This window comes from Apodemus sylvaticus, chromosome 4 (assembly GCF_947179515.1).
Source record: "Apodemus sylvaticus chromosome 4, mApoSyl1.1, whole genome shotgun sequence".
In the NCBI taxonomy this organism is placed as follows: domain Eukaryota; kingdom Metazoa; phylum Chordata; class Mammalia; order Rodentia; family Muridae; genus Apodemus; species Apodemus sylvaticus.
In genome coordinates this window covers 134,913,893-134,934,738 of record NC_067475.1, presented here as the reverse complement: position 1 = coordinate 134,934,738, position 20,846 = coordinate 134,913,893, and the positions used below count along the sequence as shown (strand labels likewise).

At 47.1% G+C, this 20,846-nt stretch overlaps 1 protein-coding gene across 1 annotated transcript; it reads right to left on the bottom strand.

Moving 5' to 3' along the window:
- Window positions 1–20,347: 20,347 nt before the first annotated feature.
- LOC127682393 (diphthamide biosynthesis protein 3-like) lies at window positions 20,348–20,593 on the bottom strand. The gene is made up of 2 exons (XM_052178777.1): window positions 20,490–20,593; window positions 20,348–20,414 (listed from the first exon to the last, which is right to left on the bottom strand). Exons 1-2 carry the CDS (start codon window positions 20,591–20,593, stop codon window positions 20,348–20,350), a joined length of 171 nt encoding a protein of 56 aa, XP_052034737.1.
- Between the last annotated feature and the right edge of the window lie 253 nt (window positions 20,594–20,846).

The window sequence follows — 20,846 nt, the reverse complement described above, 5'->3', positions numbered from 1 at the left end:
AGAGAGTGGGAGAGAGAGTGAGATGTATGTGTGTATGTGTGAGTATGTGTGTGCATATATTTGTTGTGTGTGTGTGTGTATGTGTCTGTGTACATGCATGTATGTATGCTGCTGTTCTTTTGTTCTTGAAACAGCGTTTCATGAAAGCCAGGCTGGCCTTGAACTTAAAAAAAAATTTCCTTTTTTTTTTTTTAAAGATTTTATTTATTGTTGTTTAAGTACAGTGTACCTCGGTACACTGTAGCTGTCTTCAGACGCACCAGAAGAGGGCGTCGGATCTCATTACAGATGGTTGTGAGCCACCTTGTGGTTGCTGGGAATTGAACTCAGGATCTTCGGAAGAGCAGTCAGTGCTCTTACCCATTGAGACATCTCTCCAGCCTCCCCCACCCCCATTCTTTATTTTTATTTTATGTGAATAGGTGTTTTGCATCATTATGTCTGCACCTTGTACTGCAGTCCCCATGGAGGCCAGAGGGGACCTCAGATCCCCACGGAACTGGAGTTAGGGACAATCCTCAGTTATTTTCTGGGTGCTGGAGCTCAAACCAGGTCCTCTGGAAGGGTGAGCAGTGCTCCCTGAGTGCCCGCCATCTTTCCGGCCCCTCGGCCGCAGCTCTGCCTCCCGCCAGGAGCTTCCATGGTGACCTCTCCCCTGCTCTTCTCGGTGCTTCATCTGCCTCTTTGACTTTTTTGTGTAGATTTTATGTCGTGTGTGTGTGTGTGTGTGTGTGTGTGTCCTTGTCTCTCTCTGTCTCTGCCTGTGTCTCTTTGTCTCTCTGTCTCTCTGTGTCTGTCTCTCTTTATCTCTGTCTATTTCTCTTTTTCGCTGTGTGTGTCTGTCTCTCTGAATGTGTGTGTGTTTGTGTGTGTGTGTGTGCAGTGCCTGTGGAGAACAGAAGGAGACATTGGATTCTCTGAACTGGAGTTATCCATTCACACCCCCTGGGCCCCACCCACCCCTGTCCCCACCCACCCCTGTCCCCACCCACCCCTGTCCCCACCCTCATTCCCACCCCACGGGTTCTGGGAAGTGAACTCAGGTCCTCTGCAAGAGCAGAGATCTTAACCTCTGAGCCACCTCTCTAACTCCTCTAATTTTTTTTAGATACTGTCCGGATGCTGGTGTGCAATGACACACCACACCTGAGCTGGAATATGATTCAGAGACTAACTAGACACTTCAGCACACAGGTTTACCAACTCGGTGATTCTGGCTCCCTTATCTCTCAGGTATCAACACAACAAAACAGGGATGAAAACACAGTACCTGCCCCTCTCCCCACACAAATGAACATAAAATCTACACAAAAAATTAAGAGAAAAAAATGAACTGCTAAAAATTATGCACTAGAAAACAGGTTAAAAGTTCAGTGCAGAGCCAGATTTCATCACCAGGCTAATTGTTTCACTACAAAGTGATACCTACTACAATGGATTACTTTTTTTAAAAAAAAAACTCCTTTTTTAAAAAAATTTATTATATGTAAGTACACTGTAGCTGTCTTCAGACACTCCAGAAGAGGGTGTCAGATCTCAGTATGGACGGTTGTGAGCCACCATGTGGTTGCTGGGATTTGAACTCAGGATCTTCGGAAGAGCAATCAGTGCTCTTAACCACTGAGCCATCTCCCCAACTCTTCTATAATGGATTACTATGCAGCTGTAAATAAGAACAGAGGCCATGTGTGTGAGCCATGTACTGCAGTCCCTGTGGAGGCCAGAAGAGGACCTCAGAGGCAGGCAAATCTCCTGGTTCCAGGCCCGCCAGGTCTGTATAATGACTTCCAGGCTACCCAGAGTTACGAGGTGAAGGACTCTTTGTACCGCTATGGGAGGGATTGTGATACATTTGCCAAGTGAAGAAAAGAAGAGGCCAGGAGAACCACTTGTAATTCTTTATGTAATAATTTGTTTGGGCATAAAGTCTAGAATACACAAGAAACTATAAATCTATACATGCAGTGTACTCTGGGCAGGAGCAGTGGGCGCTGGCTGCAGGGATGGTGGAGGTAAGTAGACTATCCTCTAAGTTTGCTTTGGATTTGTAAACCTGTTGTCCCCCTCCCTCCTTCTCTCCCTCCCTCCCTCCTTCTCTCTCTCCCTCCTTCTCTCCCTCCCTCCTTCTCTCCCTCCCTCCTTTCTTCACCCTCTCCTCCCTCTTTTTCTGTCTCTTGTCTCTCTCTTTGTCTCTCTCTCTCTCTCTCACACAGGGAGAGAGAGAGAGAGAGAGAGAGAGAGAGAGAGAGAGAGAGAGAGAGAGAGAGAGAGAGAACTCACTCATCCAGGCTAGAGGACAGTTTGTATAATTCTACTTGTCAGGATCTCACTAAGTAGCCCAGGCTGTCCTTGTGTTCCCTATATAACACAGAACACAGGCTTGGCCTTGAATGAACGTGATCCTCCTGCCTCAGCCACTGGTTTGCTAGGATTATAGGTGTGAGCCACCCTGGCAAAGTGTTGTGCTTGCTTTCTTTTTTCCTTCGTTTCTTCCTTCCTTCCCTCCCTCCCTCGCTCCTCTCCCTCTCTCATTTTCTCTCCCTTTCTTTCTTCTTTCCTTCATCTTCTTTCTTTCTTTCTTTCTTTCTTTCTTTCTTTCTTTCTTTCTTTCTTTCTTTCTTTCTTTCTTTCTTTCTTTCTTTCTTCCTTCCTTCCTTCCTTCCTTCCTTCCTTCCTTCTTTCTTTCTCTCTCTCTTTCTTTCTTTCTTTCTTTCTTCCTTTTGGGTTTTTTTTTTTTTTTTGGATTTGGTTTTTTTTCGAGACAGGGTTTCTCTGTATAGCCCTGGCTGTCCTGGAACTCACTCTGTAGACCAGGCTGACCTCAAACTCAGAAATCCGCCTGCCTCTGCCTCCCAGAGTGCTGGGATTACAGGTGTGCGCCACCACCTCTCTCTCTCTCTCTTTCAGCATTTCCCTCTATGAGTCCTGGTTGGCCTTGAACCCACAATCCTTCCTCCCCAGGTCCCGCTGCAGGTGTGTCGTCCCGGGCAAGGATCATATTTTATTCAGGAAACACATCCAAATAGCAGGCAGCAAAGCCCAGCTCTTCTCACTGCGGAGGCACTTTCTTCAGGTTGTATTTTAGTCACAAATCTGGGTTGCTCTCACCCTTAATGTGCATGACAGGTTGACATGGTCTTGGCAGCCCTTAGCTGGAGGTGGCCCTGGAGGAGAGGAAGTGAGCTTCCCCCGCCCCCAGGCCGAGCCTCCTCTGCCATCCTCGCATTCTTCCACTGTCTGGGTCATGCTGGGACTGGCCCTGCAGTCTCAGGCATCTTGGGTTCTGGCACTGTCCCCGGGTTAGTGTCTCTCACTGAGGTGTCCTCGAGAAAGCTCCTTGGAGAGAGAGAGAGAGAGAGAGAGAGAGAGAGAGAGAGAGAGAGAGAGAGAGAGAGAGAGCTGTTTTCCTCCTGAAGTGGTGAAGCTGTTAATCCTGAGCAGCTGAGAGCAAGCTACAAAAGTTCCGTTCAGGGACCGTGTTAATATTCTAGATACCTCGAGCAGGTCAGCAGCATGTGTCTAATGTAAAGTAATTTATTCTGTGAGTATTTTGGTTTCCTGCTGCTAGGAACTCCTGGCATATGGCATTCCCTTAAGGCTCAGAGACAGAGGGAATTCTGGGCATAACAAGGCATACACATTCATTGATATGTTTAGCATGGTTTGAGGATAAAATTCTAAGCCTCAGTCCTAGTGGCTCCCAGCTGTGGGATGGTAAAGTAGCTTCTGCTTTGAAGTAAAGACTGCAGTCTGCTGCAGTCACTATAGTTATGTTGGGACTCAGAGTCGCCGAGCCTTGGCGTGGTGACCTGATAAGAGCTTGTAAGAGTAGATACCTCATTCTATCTAGGGCCTGCCTGGAGTTCTGTATTGCAACTGTGTGTCCAAGAAGTCTGCCTTATGTGTTTATTTACACTTTTTTATTTGTGTGCATGTGTATATGAATGACTTTGTGTGTGTGTTTACCTGTACATCAGGTGGCATAACACATGTGTGGATGTCAGAGCAACATGTAGAAGTTGATCTTGATGGCACTTTAAACAAAATCAGTCAGGAAGTTGATAAATTAGTTTTGTGTGTGGACATGTAGTGCGTGTGTGGAGGTCAGGGGACGCACTGTGGTATTAGTTCTCTCCATCAACCATAAGGGTCACAGGGATCAAACAGGTCCTCGGCTTAGTGGTCCTAAGCCACCTCACTAGTCCTTCTCCTCTCTTTTGAGGGTCTCCTTCTGTACCCTTGGCTGACCGAGATCTGGGTGTGTAGACCAGGCTGCCCATAAACTCATAGAGATCTAATGACATTTGCTTACTGAATGCAAGGATTAAAGATGTGTGCCACAGTGCTGGTGTGTGTGTGTGTGTGTTAGGAGTTTCCTTTTTTTTTCCCCTGTAGAGTCGAGTATGCTATGCTTTCCACATAGTCCAGGATGCCCTTGAGTTCCTGGTTCTCCTGTTTCCTGGGGTTACAAGCGCCTATCAGCACACTGGGGACTGAACCCAGGGCTGTGTGCACACCCCACAAACACTCCATCGACTGAGATGCGTCCCGGGCTTCCTCTTGTTTTCGTTTTGGAAACATAAGTCCCTGTCGCTCAGTCAAAGCTGGCCTTTAGCTCCTGGTCCACCACCCCCACCTCCCCAGGCCGAGACAGCAGGTGTGCATCGCCACACCCAGCCTTTATGTGGGTGTTTTGGATCTCCTATTTTGCGGAATTGCTATGAAGTTTCAGAAACAAAAGGTAGTGCGCTGCCTAGACAACGGGACAGGTAAAATCCCGCTGTGAGTGACCCTTTCTCTCACACTAAGAACTCTTCTAAAGGGAGGGTGTTTTCTCAGCACCTCCTATGTCTGGATAGAGCAGGGAGGTCTAGCCTTGGCCATGGAGGGTGCAAGTTTTGTCTTTAGTATTAGCTTTATAATCACCATGTTGTCGAACTGCCTCCTTTACAGGGTTGGACTTCTCACTGTGCTGGAAGCTCATGCCTGGTACACAGTAGGGGTTTGCTCAGTCAGAGACGCAGCATGGAGCTGACAGTGTCCTGTGTAGATACTAGCAGGAGTGGAGATCAGGAGAGACTCTGGTCATGGAGAATGACTAATAGAAGCCCCATCTTATGTGTTTGTAGCAGACAACTTCCCTCTTGGAGTCGAGGATAGGTTATTTTTGCAGTGCTGGGCTTGAACTCATGACCTTGTGCGTGCTAGGCAAGTGATCGCCCATTGAGTCACACACCAGTCCAGTCAGGATTAGCTCTATGCACTATGGCAGGAACCCTTTTGTTGAGCTTAGTATTAATCCCAGGATTGCTCGGCTAGTGCAGGATGCAAGCCACAGGCCGCTGAGAGCTTGGGGCCTTTTTCTTTATTTTTATTTTTTCTTTATTTTTATATTTATTTATTTGTATTTTATTTTTATTTTTTATTTTTTTGATTTTTTGAGACAGGGTTTCTCTGTGTAGCCCTGGCTGTTCTGGAACTCACTCTGTAGACCAGGCGAGCCTCGAACTCAGAAATCCACCTGCCTCTGCCTCCCAGAGTGCTGGGATTAAAGGGATGGGCTTGGGGGCCTTTTTCATCCTGTGTTTCTTTTCTGTTTCTTTGTTTCTTGGTGGGGGTCTCACTATGTAGTTCTCCTTGGCCTCAATTTCACAGGTATTCACCCGCCTCTGTCTCCTGAGTGCTGGGATTCAAGGTGGGTACCAACAGTTTTGATTTTCTACGGCTGCTCAGGGTCTGCCCACGGCTGTAGCTCCTGCTAGGCCAGTGCCTCACCGCTGGACAGCATCTCCATCATTACCTTGGGTGTAGTGACGACTGAAGAGGCTCGCCTTGCCTGCAGCAGGAAGTCCACCCCTTTAGGCTGACTTTACTCTCAGACCCCAGCAAATGCTATGGACTCCTTGATGCCAGCAGCTTCAGACAGTCCCGAGGACGCCATTTGTATCTCCTGCACAGCACTGCAGTTTGTGTTATCCACTGCGAGGCTTGTCTTACTCTAGAATGACAGAATTGGGATTTGAACCCACATTTTTCCAAAGCAGCATTCTTTCTTTTGACGCAGGGTTTCATATAGGCCAGGCTAGCCTAGAACTTACTACGTGGTCGAGAATGACCTTGAACTTCTGCCCTTTCTTCTTCCATTTCCCTGGGATTACAAATCTGCAGGCAGTGCTGGGATTGAGCCCAGGGTTTCATCCATGCTGTGTGCACTCTACCAACCGAGCCGCGCTCAGGGCGCACAGAGCTGTACCCTGTGTTGGGCCAGCCTGCCTCCCTGACACTCAGAAGCCTCAGAGACTCCGTCCATCACTCCCACTTCACAAATGACAAACTAGCTGGGCTTGGTGCTGCCATCTGTAATGCCAGCAGCTCACGAGGTTGAGGCGGCCTGAGTAGCACAGCAAGAGCTTGTCTTTAAAAATAAAAATATAGGATATAGCTTTGTGGAGAAGTTCTTATGATGAGTCCCCGAGTTTGATCCTTAGCAGTGGGGTGGGATGAGGCCAATGACTTACTGCTGCTATGGGCTGTGCTGGCAGAACGGGGCGAGGTGTCAACTGTTTGGCCATTCGAGCAGGCAGAGTTTGGGGTTAGGAATCTATCTGGAGCCAGAATTCCCAGGGTTGGCTTTCAGGTTGGCTGCTTCTGCTTTGTAGCCCTGCCTTAGTTCAGGCACGTGATCTCGGTTAATCTTGGTTATCAATTGATTGGATCTGGGATCAAACTAAAAGATGCCTCATTTTTTTTTTTAAAGGATGAATACTAGCTGGGCGGTGGTGGCACACGCCTGTAATCCCAGCATTCTGGGAGGCAGAGGCAGGCGGATTTCTGAGTTCCAGGACAGCCTGGTCTATAGAGTGAGTTCCAGGACAGCTAGGGCTACACAGAGAAACCCTGTCTCGAAAAAATCCAAATCCAAAAAACCAAAAAAAGCAAAACAACAACAACAACAAAAAAAACAAAAACAAAAACCAAAAACCAAAAAAGATGAATACTGAAAGGGGAATTGGCAGCATCTTCTGGCTCTAGCTCAGACACAAGGAGGGAGAAGTAGGGTTCCTTCTCTGCCTGCCTTCACCTGCTCCTGGTGATGTGGGGTATCTAGTCTGGTGCTGCCACCATCAAACCAAGCTTCTTCTGGTTTGCGACATGGACTGAATACCTGTGGCTCCCACGGCATCCCTCAGACCTTTCTGAGCACACTGGGACTCATGGTATCTGGTCTTACAGAGAGACAACCAGGTGAGCAGACTCCCTTGCACCCAGACTCTATTGTTAGACTACTCATCCTGAACAGTGTGAGCCAATCTAATAAGCCCACCCTCTTTCCAACTTTTAAATGAATTTTTATTTTTGATTAATATCTTTAATGTAGTACATATTAACAATTTTAATTTTTAAAAGTTTGTTTTTAGCCGGGCAGTGGTGGTGCACGCCTGTAATCCCAGCACTCTGGGAGGCAGAGGCAGACAGATTTCTGAGTTCGAGGCCAGCCTGGTCTATAGAGTGAGTTCCAGGACAGCCAGGGCTACACATAGAAACCCTGTCTCAGAAAACCCAAATCCAAAAAACCAAAAAAAAAAAAAAAGTTCATTTTTTATTGTTTCTGATTATGCATGTGAATACAAGCCTGGGTGTGAATGTGTGCTCATGACGACCGGTGCCCATAGAGGCCAAGAGGCCTTGGTTACCCCTGAAGATCGAGTTACAGGTGATTGCGAGCTGCCTGACACAGCTGCTGAGAACTGAACTCAGGTCCTTTGGAAAAATAGCACTCTGCTCTTACCCGATGGGCCTCTCTCCAGACCATTCCCTAGGCTTCGTTCCTCTGAGAGCTCTGATTTAGTCCCACTGTGGGTCACGCTGATGCAGTGAATTGGCTGTGGGAGACTGTCCCGAGTTTTTCAAGGCAGCACAAAAACCATACTCACCTGAAGTGCTGGGCACTTGTGCCCCCCCTCTAGGCTTAGCCGATGGTGCCCGGGCAGAGAGGCAGTCCCTTTAAGGGATTCCCAAATCACTGTCTAAGGTCACACAGCTAGATGTCATCTCAGCTACCCTGCAGGTTGAGCCAGGAAGATCACAAGTCCGAGGTCTGCTTCAGCTACAGGATGAGTTCAAGGCTGCCCTGGACAAATCACTGAAACTTTATCTCGGAATAAAAAGTTAAAAAAGGGGTGGGGGGGTGGGGGCTGATGTGTAGCTATGTGGATGAAGTCTGTCCAGCACTTCACTTTCCAATAAACCAAGCTCCGGTAAAAAGAAAGACGAGAAGACTGCACAATGAAAAAATCTCCTGAATTTTGAGCCCTTGTCAGCCACTTACAAAGACCACGAGCTGTGGTTTAGGTGAGAATCCCAGCAGTCCATTTTTTTTTTTTTTTTTTTTTTTTTTTGGATTTGGTTTTTTTTGAGACAGGGTTTCTCTGTATAGCCCTGGCTATCCTGGAACTCACTCTGTAGACCAGGCTGGCCTCGAACTCAGAAATCCACCTGCCTCTGCCTCCCAAGTGGGCCACCACTGCCTGGCTCTCCCTCTCTTTTTAAGATTTATTTATTTATTTATTTATTTATTTATTTATTTATTTATTTATTATGTATACAGAAGGCCAGAAGAGGGCACCAGATCTGATCATAGGTGTTTATGAACCACACCAGGTGGTTGCTGGGAATTGAACTCAGGACCTCTGGAAGAGTAGCCAGTGCTCCTCACCTCTGAGCCATCTCTGCAGCTCAAGGCAGTGAGTGGTTCTTGACCTTCCTAATGCTGCAACTCTTTATTTAGTACAGTTCCTCATGCTGTGGTGACCCCAGCCATAAAATTATTATTTGTTGTTACTTCTTAGCTGAAATTTTGTTACCGTTTTGAATCGTCGTGTAAATATCCGTGACATGCAATGTTCTTAGGCAACCCCTGAGAAAGGGTCGTTGGACCCCCAAAGACGTCATGAATCCCAGGTTGAGAGCCAGTGCCATAAGGAGTTTCTTCATCATGGATCCCCATTATGACTCATGGTCTCACCTGTGTCCCAAAGTCATGGGGCCACTCAGTCAGGTTGGAACCTCCAAAACCAAAGAAACCTTTTCTCTTTCTAATTAGATCATCTCAGGTGCTTTGTTACAGTGTCAGAAAACTAACCACGTTATTCCCAGTCTCCATTGCTGTCTTTGGCAGGATAAGGTCAACACAGATTTCAGAACAAGGGGCCACCTGTTAGGCTTATACTTAAAAAATGTAAACAGACTTAAACAAAGTAGATTCTATGAGAAAAAAGAAACTGTTCTCAGCATGTGTATTATTCACTGTTGGCTCCTGAGTTATAAAAACACAGCTTCTGGGGGTAAGGTTTACCTAGGAAAAATGAGGACCTATCAACATACCAGCTCTGCCCCAACACTTGCCATCATTATTAGGGTATATTAGCTTCAGTGTGGAAGATGGACTTAAGAAGGCCCAGCAGCCAGGTGCTGATGGCACACACATTTAATCCCAGCACTCTGGAGGCAGAGGCATGTGGATCTCTGTGAGTTCAAGGCCACCCTGGTCTACAAAGTGAGTTCTAGTACAGCTAGGGCTACACATAAATACACACACAAACACCGTCTCAATACACACACACACACACACACACACACACACACACACACACACACAGTCCACCAGGGCCTTAAGGGAGGCTGAGGTACAGAATATAGTGGAACTCAAGTGGAGAGTTCTATCATGAGTAATGGGTTGGGGCTGTAGAGATGTCCCAGGAGTTAAGAGCATTTGTTACTCTTGCAGAAGGCTAGTGCTTACTCCACAGCACCCACATGGTGGTTCACAACTGTTTGTAATTAAACTCCAGTTCCAGGGGTTCCAGCATGTAGTACACACACACACACACACACACACACACACACAGGCAAAACACTCATACACATTAGAAAAAAAAGCAAGAGGGAGATAAGAGTAGATAGTATCTTTGGAAAGGGAGGGAATTCCATGCTGGAGGTAGCAAGCCTCCCTCATCAGCTACAAGCACTTCAAATGTGTGTGTGTGTGTGTGTGTGTGTGTCATGTGCGTATGCAATGCACACATGTGCATGTGCCATTTTTTTTAAATGCAGGGTATCACTCTAGCCCTGGCTTACATAGAGCTCACTATGTAGGTCAGGGTGGCCTTGCATACACAGAGATCTGACTGCCTTTGCTTCCTGAGTGTTGGGATCAAATGTGTGTACCATCACGCCTGGCTAGTGTGTGTAATTTTTAACCCCTTTTCCTTAAGAATCATGAAGACCAAAAGGTTTATGCTCGGGACAGTGCTATTTCAAAGAGGAGAAATGTGGAAGAAAAGTAAATGGATATAATGGAATATATTATACATTATATCCATATAATACATTAATATATTACATTAATTTACATTTACAATAATTTTACATTTACAATAATTTTAAGCAAGGCATTCAGACCTGGAATTTCAGCAGTTGGGAGACGGGGGCAGGAGGACGGCAAGTTCCAGGCATTCCTGGGCTATAGAAGACCCTGCCTCAGAAAAACCATAATAAAAGAGAAAAAAAAATCAAGAATGTCTTCTTTAACCTCTGTGCTGGTTCAAATGAGAAATGCCCATGCAGTCTCCAGCATTTGCCCACTTAGTCCATTGTTGGTGTCTTCATTTAGAGAGGCTTAGGAACCGTGTTCTGGCTGGAGGAGGAATAGTCCCTGGGCGTGGGCCTCGAGAGCTCAAGCCTGGACCTGTCCTCCGTCTGGTCTCTCTGCACCATGTTGCTTGCAGGTGAAGATGTCAGCGCTACACCTCCTGCTCCCGTGCCGCCTGCTGTGTTGTCCCCAGCATGGCAGACTGCATGCATGCTTATGGTTTTGGAACCATAAGCCAACATGAACTCCTCTCTCTGCTGCCTTGGTCCTGGTGTTCTGTCACAGGAACAGAGGGTTAACTGATGCAGCCCCCATGGGAGCAGGGATGATCTTCTAGTTGGCAGTTCTGTCCTCTCCTTCAGCACGGTGCCTCACACAGCAAAGGCTTCATTTGTTGGAGAAATGAAAACGATCTAAAAGGATGCGAGGGCATACTTCCTACTCCCGCAGAGAGTGTGAGATGGAATTCCTAGTTGTGAAAGGAATTCTCACAGTGCAGGAGGCAGAGGCCTCGCGTGAGGGAACCCGTGAGGGAAGGGTTCAGTCCCTGGGACCCACCTGGTAAAGAAGAGAAATGATTCCTGTAGATTATCCTTTGATCGCTGCGCGAGTGCTGTGGTACACAGAAAATAAACAGATAGATAGATAATAGATAGGTGATAGATGATGGATAGATGGATAATAGGTGGATGGATAGATGATAAATACATTAAATAGATGATAGATTCATAGATGATAGATGATGATAGATAATAGATTAAGTGATAGATTGGTAGATGATAGGTGATAGATTGATAAATGATGATAGATTGATAAAATGAAAGATGATTGATAGATGATGATAGATTAACAAAATGAATATCTGACAGATGCACTCTGAAGAAGGCAGAGTTTCTTCTGGTTCACAGTGGAGGCTTCCGTCTACAGAGTGGGAAAGGCATGGTGTAGGAGCGTGAGGCGGCTGGTCACGTGGTACCCACAGTGAGGCGGAGCCAGCGAGAGATGAAGGCTGGTGCTTAGCCTCTCCTTTTCACTCATCTCAGGACCCCAGTCCCTCGAATGGCGCCACCCACATGGAGGGTGGGATTTCCCCGTTCGGTGAAAAGCATCCGGAGACACCTTCACAGACGTACTCCGAGATATGTCTCCTAGGTGGTTGTAAATCTAATCAAGTTGACAGCGAGGAAGAACCACCACAAATACATGTCAGCCAGTTGAAGTTGGTCACGTGGTGTGAACAACTGAGCAGAAGAAGGACTGCTCGTAATTCCAGATCTAGAGGACCGGGTCTGATATTAAATTGAATTTACATTGGCAAACCAAGCAGCCGGATACAAGTAACAGAAGATTCCTGTTGCTTTGTGCTCTTCATTTTGAGACAGGTTTGCCGAGTCGTCTAGACTGGCTTTGAACTCACGGTGTGGCTGGGCTGAGGAGGACTTGGAATTTCTGATTTCCCTGCCTCTTTCTCCCAAGTGCTCTGATTACAGACCCAGCCCGGGTATGGCGTGCTGGAGATTGGGTCCACTGCCAGCATGTGGATGGCAGGCAAGCACTGTACCAAGTGAGCCCCAGCCCGAGCCCAGGACATCTGGTTTAAACCAGATCTTTTCATTAGGTTAAGCAGGAAGGCTGCTTGCAACACACGCGTGGGAAATGTGCCATCTTGGTTTAATGAGTGGGTTTCTGCGGTATGTGGAAACACTTCAACTTCCTTAACCCAATATCTGATGGAGGAGCGAGGATAGAGAAATTAATTTACCACACACTAATTAAAGTGGGGGGGTTGGTGCGCACCGTATACACAGCGAAAGTCTCTGGAATAAATATTTGATAAACAGTATCTGGCAAATTAAAAAACCCGAAATGTTAAATTAAATGCAAATTAAAAATCTGGAATGTTAAATTAATTAAATACAGAAAATTGCATCAAACAGCATTACAAGTCTTAGTTAAATCAGGCAGCCCCGCTCCCAGCCTGTCTTCGCAGTCTTCCTTCACCTGTTGGGAATGAATAAGCCACGGCCTCCGTGCACTGTCGGTGAATTTACATGCTCTGCTGCGCGGTCGTTTCTGGGGAGACTGAGAGCAGGAAACTAAACGTAGGGAAGCAAATGGACCTTTCTACTCATGTGGACAAAAAGCTGAAAGACTTATCCAAACCCGGAATCCTCTTCTATCTTGAGATAAGTGCCTGGAAGTTTGTTTGTGCAAAGGTTACCCCAGGTACAGTGATTCCCACAGCCTACTGGCCAAGCATTTGTCTGGCCAGAGCAGAAAAACCAGAGCCTAGACCAACCAGGCCCAGAGTGACCCTCCAGACAAGCCTTAGGCTGTGGCCTTGCAGGGGAAATGAAGAGGACTTTACTGAAGGACATGTCCCAGAGGCTGAATCCTGTGATCTCATAGAGGGGTCAGCAAGTAGCAGATCACAGTGGCTTCTTCTGGAAGATGCTTTCTGTTATTCTGTCAGTCTACCCTTGGTTGAGACGTAGCATCAATCCTGGCTGGCCCTTTGGGGGCTTTTGGTTTATTTATTTGCATTTACTGTAGCCCTGTGGAGAGACCATAGGGTCTCTTGTCAGGTTGGTGCTCTGCCCTGAGCTACACCTCAGACTCCTCTGGATTTTAAAATCGCGCCCGTTTGTGACACATCACACAGCACTATGGGTAAGATAACAGTGGGCCCCGTGCCTTGCAGGTTGAGTCTCACTTCTGCAAGTTAACCTGAGTTCTAAAGCTGTCTGAAATCACTCAGTTGGGCTTCCTCCCTCTTCCTTCCATGTTTTTGTCCTCTCCCTCTCTCCCTTTCTGTCTCTTCTTCCCCTTCTCTCCTGTCTCTTTTCTTCATTCCCATTTGAGCATGCTTTGTGGTCAGAGGACAACTTGCAGAAGCCATTCCTGTCTTCCGACTACTGGGCTCTGGGGATTTGATTCAGGTTCATGGGTTTTGGGGAGCAGCTGCCTTTTCCGGCTGTCCCACCACACTGGCCCAGTCAGTATTCCAATTCTTGGAGGGGGAAGAATCTACCACAGGAGGGACCATGTGTGGACACATAGCTGGAGATTCGAAGGGGACCAGGCAGCACGGTCCTCAGTAGCACAGGTCTGGGAGGAGCACAGGAAGCAGCTGCAGTGACTGTCTCGGTGCTCTGTTCCAGCCCAATTCCCTTCCCAGTGGCCTGGGCACAGCTGAGCTTGGTTATACAGCTGCCGGCCAATGAACCCAGAGGTGGGGTGCTCTGACGGCAGTGGTCAGCACAGGGGTGGGGATACATTCTTCACAGGTCAGGTAGATGGTGCTGGCTGTCGGTGGGGCCCTCTTCCTGGTCTGCTGGCTCCAACAGCTCTATGAGGCCTGGGATGTGCTCAAAACCTGGAGGTCAGGCCCTGGGGAAGGAGAGCTGAGTCACCGTTTAAGAGTAGAGTCTTGCCGGGTGGTGGTGGCGCACACCTGTAATCCCAGCACTCTGGGAAGTAGAGGCAGGCGGATTTCTGAGTTCAAGGCCAGCCTGGTCTACAGAGTGAGTTCCAGGACAGCCAGGGCTATACAGAGAAACCCTGTCTCAGAAAAAAAAACCAAATTGAAAAAAACAAAAACAAACAAAAAAAAAGTAGGGTCTTAAATGGTCAGTAGTAGAGACCTTTTCCAGTGTGTATCAGGTTCAAGTTCAGTTCCTAGCTACACACACACACACACACACACACACACACACACACACACACACAGGAAGGAGAGGGACCAGGAGCATGACTCTTCCAGGAGGCAGACAAAACCTCAAACCCATCTTTGTGTGGCAGGAGTACCCACTCCATGAACAAGAGTATGGGCAGAGAAAACATTGCCAGCCTCCTTTGAAAAAGCCAAGTCCTTGAAAAAGACCCACCGAAGACTCTGAAGACACAAGAGAACATTGCCAAATACGAAGAGTAGTCGGTAAGACAACTTCCTAGGGCGCCTGGGTGCAGCAGCCAGCACAAAAGGCAGTCAGGGTGCTTGCTGGGTAGATGCCCAGCAGAAACGACAGTCTGTGTGCTAGCTGCCCTGACATCTGGGGGTCTTGACTTTAGCTCCATCTTTATCATTTGTATACTTTTGAAATCAGGTATACTGAAGTCGGGTGTGGTGGCACACACCTTTAATCCAGGCACTTGAGAGGCAGAGGCAGGCAGATCTCTATGAGTTCGAGTCCAGCCTGGTCTATCGAGTGAGTTCCAGGACAGCTCTGGCTACATAGAGAAACCCTGCCCAAACAAACAAACAAAGAAACAAACAACGCAATTATGTATACTGTATAACCTCCTCAGAACACAGATGGCTGATGTTCCATTGGGTCCCCCCCACCCCATGTTGCAGGCTGTGGTCCTTATCACCCCCAGACAGAGTGTAATCCCCAGTCCAAATAGTGCACAGGCCCAACAAGTTCACAGGCATTTATTTATTTATTTATTTATTTATTTATACTACTTATGAGCCTTTGGGATAATCACTATATCACATGAGACTAAATCTTGAACTGGGAAGAACAAGCTAAAGTTGACTCACATCTTCAAGGAAAGAAGAATATAGGCCTAGTTAGTCCTTGCCTAAACAACATCTTTTGTTTTATATATACTATTGTATGTATGTAGATTTCTGTGGAACACATCTACATTTCTAGATGATACATATGTAAAATAATATTCTAAAGTGCATAAAATAGAAAAGTGAACCTGATGTGTGTTTGCTAAGTAATCTTGTGCTAGGAGACAACACAGTGGGAAAACCTGTGAGATAAAAGGCCCAGTCTCTGGGGCTGGAGAGATGGCTCAGTGGTTAAGAGCACTTATTGTTCTTCTGAAGGTCCTGAGTTCAAATCCCAGCCACCACATGGTGGCTCACAACCTGACACCCTCTTCTGGTGTGTCTGAAGACAGCTACAGTGTTCCTACATATAATAATAAACAAATCTTTGGGCTGGAGCAGTGGGGCTAGAGCAAGCAGAGGACCTGAGTTCAATTCCCAGCAACCACATGATAGGTCACAACCATCTGTACAGCTACAGTGTACTCATCTACATAAAAATAACTAAATAAATCTTTAAAAAAAGGCTCGGTATCTCCATGGGTCTGGTGGTCAGATGTACACTGTCAAGTCACAACTCAATGCGAATCCACTGCTTTCCCTTTTCCCTTTAGTGTGAACAGAAATCCTGGTGTGTGTGTGTGTGTGTGTGTGTTTTGTTGGGACAGGGGTCTCACTATGTAGCCCTGGTTGGCTTACAACTCCTACCAGACTAACCTAGAGGTACATGTGCCTCTGCCTCCTAAGTGCTGGGATTAAAGGCATGAACCCCAACACCTGATCTGTCTATCTCTGCTTATGCTGGGGAAGAATCTGCTTGGAAGTCAATACTCTGGAATAATAGAGAGAAGTACTGAATACCAGCAACACTTCCCAATGGGTCTGACCAATTTTCCCCTGAAACAGAAGGAATCCCTGTACTGATAGTCAACCACAGGGGGATGGCTAGCAGGGGTTGGAGTTTCACCCTCTATAACTTGTTGAGAGACCTGGTCTTTCTGACAGATGTCATTAAGTAGTGGGCAGGATGCTAGGATGATGATGACGATGACGATGATGATGATTGATGATAGTGGTGGGGTGCTGGTGCTGATGCTGGTGGTGGTGCTGGTGGCGGTGGAAGAGGTAGTGGTGGTGATTTTAAAGATCTATTTTATTTTTTATGTGTGTGAGTGTTTTGCCTGCACCTAAGTATGTTTGGTGCTCAAGGAGGCCAGAAAACAACTTCGGATCCCCCCCCCAAACTGGAATTACAGATAGATATAGGCTGCCATGGGGTGCCAGGGAACCAAATCCAGGCCCTCAGCAAGAACAGTCAGCCTGCTCAGTCACCGGGCCGCCTCTCCAGCTCTGTGGCAAGAGAGCTTTCTGGTAATCAATTAAAAGGGAAAAAACCCATCCCATATATATTACAGACTCAGAAGAAATAATATAATTTGGGGGCTGGGAATGTGACTCAGTGGTAGGAAATAAGTCTATGACACTTGGTGTCCATGGGTTCAATCCCTAGCATGTCTATGTTTCTCCCTCCAAAAAAAGACAGCCCAGGTCTACCAGATGTTTCTCTAAGCTCTTTTTCCTCTTCAGCTTAATAACCATTCCTGAGTGTTGGAGGTATAGTTTAGGGGTTGAACCCTTCCTTGTGTGAAGGCAGCGTGCCCCCAGTAAGCTCATGTGTTTGAATGCTTGGTCCTCAGCTGGCAGTACCCTTTGGGAATGTTCTAGAACCTTCGGGAAGTCAAGTCTTGCTAGAGGAAATGGGTCATTGGGGGTGGGGCTCGAAGTTTTAAAACTTGGTCATTTCCTGTCCACTCTCTGCATCTTTACTATGGATGCCTTTGGCCAGTTGCCTCGTGTCCCTGTCACATGCAGTTTCTACCATGATGGGTCGTGTGCTCCCAACCATAGACCAGTAGATCTTCTCTCTTAAGTGGCTGCTTCTTTTTTAAATTTCTTAAGATATATTTTCACTATACCTAATGCACATTCTTATGATATTTACATACATGTATATAATTATTCTGAACATATCCACCCTCATCATCCTCCCTGGTCCTGCAGATTCCCTACACTGGTCCCCCTTTCGCTTTCTTATTTCTTTGTTAAATGACCCAGTGAGTATCATTTGGGCTGCTTAGTAGAAGTGTGGCGGTGCAGGGGTGGGGGTGGTTGGGTGTTGGTAATTACAGGGGCGTGGGCACCTTCCAAGTGCCCACACCCCTGAGGAAACTATCTCTTCCTCCTCTGACAACTATTAACTGCCTTCCCATCCATTCCAGGGTGTGGGCAGGTCCTGCATTGGGCAGGTCACCACAACAGCTGTGAGTTTGTGAGTGAGACATCCGGTCCTGCCCAGAGGCTGCTGTTCTGAAACACTCCACCCTGTGGTCCTGCCCTTCTGTCTCCATCTGCAGTGTTCCCTGAGCCTGGGAGGAGGAGGTAATAGAGATGTCCCCTTTGTGGCTGAGAAGTTCCCATACTTGTCCCAGCTGCCAGTCTCTGTAGTCACTGTCACCTACTCTCTCCAGAGGGGTGACTGTCTTGTAGTGAGTTGCCTGAGGGCTGGCTCCACAGCCCTCTCAGACTCTTTGCAACTCCACTGCATAGGACACTTCAGCATGCCTCTTACCTCCTCGTCTGGGTCATCACTGTCACCCACTGTCCCACCACCTTGATCCCAGATGTAAGACCCCTAGGGCATCTGTAGTCCCCCTCTCTTCTTCATTGTTCAGCCAGGTGGAGTACTGTTTGCCCACCTGCCCCCATGGGCCCACAACCTCCCAACAAGAAGGCCTTGATTAAAGGCTTCCTGGTTGAAACAACAAGAATTAATATATGCACATAAACATAAGCTATTTAAGAAGCTAATTCCGTAGATACATCATGTCCACTAGGAAAACAAGAGTGGCTTTCCATTTAGACCCTATGACCTCCCCAGTCACAGGGTTTTCGGTACCAGATGTGGATGATGACAAAGAGTATGAGTCCTCTGTAGTTGAGGATAGTTGGTGACCTTGTCTGACTGGTTGATGTTGCTGCACATGGCGCCCGCAGCTGGATGGGACTGGGGATGACAAACGTCCCCATCCCTGGCAGTCTGCATGACACCTTCTGGCAGTATGTGGGCTAGCCAGCTAGAAGGATGCTTCTAACCAACCCAGGCCTAGTGTGACTTCTCTCTGTCCAGCGACCAAGGCAAGTATGTCTTCAGCCTTAGAGCTGTACCATCTAGTTCTGGTGGGCAACCAACAGTAGTAACCACTGCTGTATTTTGTAGAGACTCAGGAGTCTCCATCCCCAATAACTTGTAGGCAGGCAGTCCACTTTTGACTCCAGGGTTTTCATTAAATAAAGTAAAAGCAGCTTCACCCCAAATCACTGGGCTGCTTTTTGTAACATATTTGGTAACAGAAATGAGAAAAGTAAAGAAAATATAGACTCGGTGATTGCAAGGCAGAAATTTCAGTTCCAAGTGCTGGCAATGGGGTGGGGTGGGTGAGGGTGAGGGTGAGGGTGAGGGTGGAGAGTGGGCAAAGGCCTTATCCTAGCATTGAAAGGATAATATAAAAGATGGGCATTGGAGCCACGGCTATACAGAGAAACCCTGTCTTGAAAAAACCAAATCCAAAAAAACCAAAACCAACCAACCAACCAACCAACCAACCAACCAACCAACCAACCAACTAAACAACAACAACAAAACGCTGGGTGGTGGTGGCGCATACCTGTAATCCCAGCACTCTGGGAGGAAGAGGCAGGTGGATTTCTGAGTTCAAGGCCAGCCTGGTCTACAGAGTGAACTCCAGGACAGCCAGGGCTACACAGAGAAACCCTGTCTCGGAAAAAAAAAAAAAAAAAAAAAAAAAGATGGGTGTTGGGAGACCAGCAGACTGAGTTGCACAGCAAGATTCTAAGGAAAAAAGTAGAAAAATTACATTAGAATATACAATATATATGTTCCATGTGTGTCTGTTTTTCTTTCTTTCTATCTATCTATCTATCTATCTATCTATCTATCTATCTATCTATCTATCTATCTATCTAACCTATCTATCTCCATTTGGTATATTAATATTATATCTGTACATGCTCTCAATGCTTTCCTTCCTAAAAAATGTTTTCTGCTGCAGTTTATTGCTTCGCCTTATCCGTGCAGAGAGCGCAATCCCAGGAGAAGTGAACATTCTGGTAACTGGGGTTTTGTACCCCAACCGCATCTACGGCTATTGTTACAGCGTCCCTTCCTGGTATCCGACTGTGTTCAGGAGACACTTCCGTTAGGACAAAACCACCTGGCCGTGACAACTGGGTTTCTGTGAGAGTCGGGCAGCTCTGAAGACTGATGGGAGCTGGTGCTGAGACAGGGGTGTGTCATCTGCCACCCAAGTGGAGATGAAAAGACACCAGAGCCTGGTGGTTTCTACCCCCAGCACTATGCTCCCTTTATCTTTGCAGCAAACCCTGCAACAAAGCCAGGCTAGAAGCACCTTTGATTCAGTGGGTGGCGGAGGCTCTGACTCAGGCTCTGTAAACAAGATGCTTCCTGATCTTTAAGGTGACCCTCCCATGGGATTCACCCAAACAGACACCTGGGCCACCGTGTACTGCTGCTTGCCTCCAGAGTTCTGGTCGCCCAGGTGCAGGTCTTCCCAGTCATGTGAGCCATAAGAACTATGGCTGTAACGTTAGCGTGACCATGGTAATCTCCTGGGAGTGAGAGACCTCCAGTTGACCCAGGGAACAGTGGACCTGTCTGGAGCAGAGGTCAGAACTGTGCTGTCAGGATGTAGGTCTGAGTTTTTTTTTGTTTTTGGAGGCAGATGATGTTATTTTCAGAAAATGAATTTTCAGATAGTCAAAGGATGCCACCAATGGAAGGAAAACCACCAGTTTACAAGGCTCTTCCTTAAATTCAGATGGACAATTAGGAATCCTTCTAGTTCCATGTAAGTATAGAATCCAGGTGTGACATGTCACAGGCTCACTTTTTCATGCTGAGCTCAGTGGCTGATGAAGGTCACACCAATGAGGCCATCCACAGGGCGGCTGCCTACCAAGGGGATTGGTGACTCTGCACTCATCCACCTGGGCTCAGCCCCCACTGGTCAGGATGTGGGTTCCTGAGAGCTTCTTCAGCATTTAACTAACTCTGTTGCCTGAAAGGCTGGTACTGTTTCTCCACACACCAACTGATCTTTGTCATAAATCACTTTTATAACGAGTGAGCAGCTAAGACACGTCGCCACATCTTTTCCATTTCCCAAATCTTCCTTGGCGATGGAGACGTTATCCCCACAGGGGCAGGGGTAGAAATATGTCTCTGAGTCCTTGTCATATTGAAAGTTTTCGATCTCCACCTCGTTGTGAGACACCGCCATGGTTACTGGGTCGGCACCGCATCAGTTTGTCTAACTGTGCCCAGGCAGAGTAGGCCCCGGCTTGCTGGCCCACACTGGAGCAGGAAGGGTCACTTGGGGTTTGAGCTTTTGAATAGCTTCTGTGTCCCTTCTGGGCAACATAGCAAGATGCTTTCTCTTCAAAATCAACTAACTAACCAACCAACTAGCCAACCAACAAATAAATCCTAGAAGCCAATATAAGGGATTGTTAAGTAAATTAAAACATTTCTAC

Bases quoted from the DNA above. Each gene is read 5' to 3' on its own strand.
- LOC127682393 (XM_052178777.1), bottom strand. From the start codon at position 20,593: ATGGCGGTGTCTCACAACGAGGTGGAGATCGAAAACTTTCAATATGAC. The intron at 20,415-20,489 runs CAAGGAAGATTT...AGTGATTTATGA, and splicing joins GGGGATAACGTCTCCATCGC to CAAAGATCAGTTGGTGTGTG.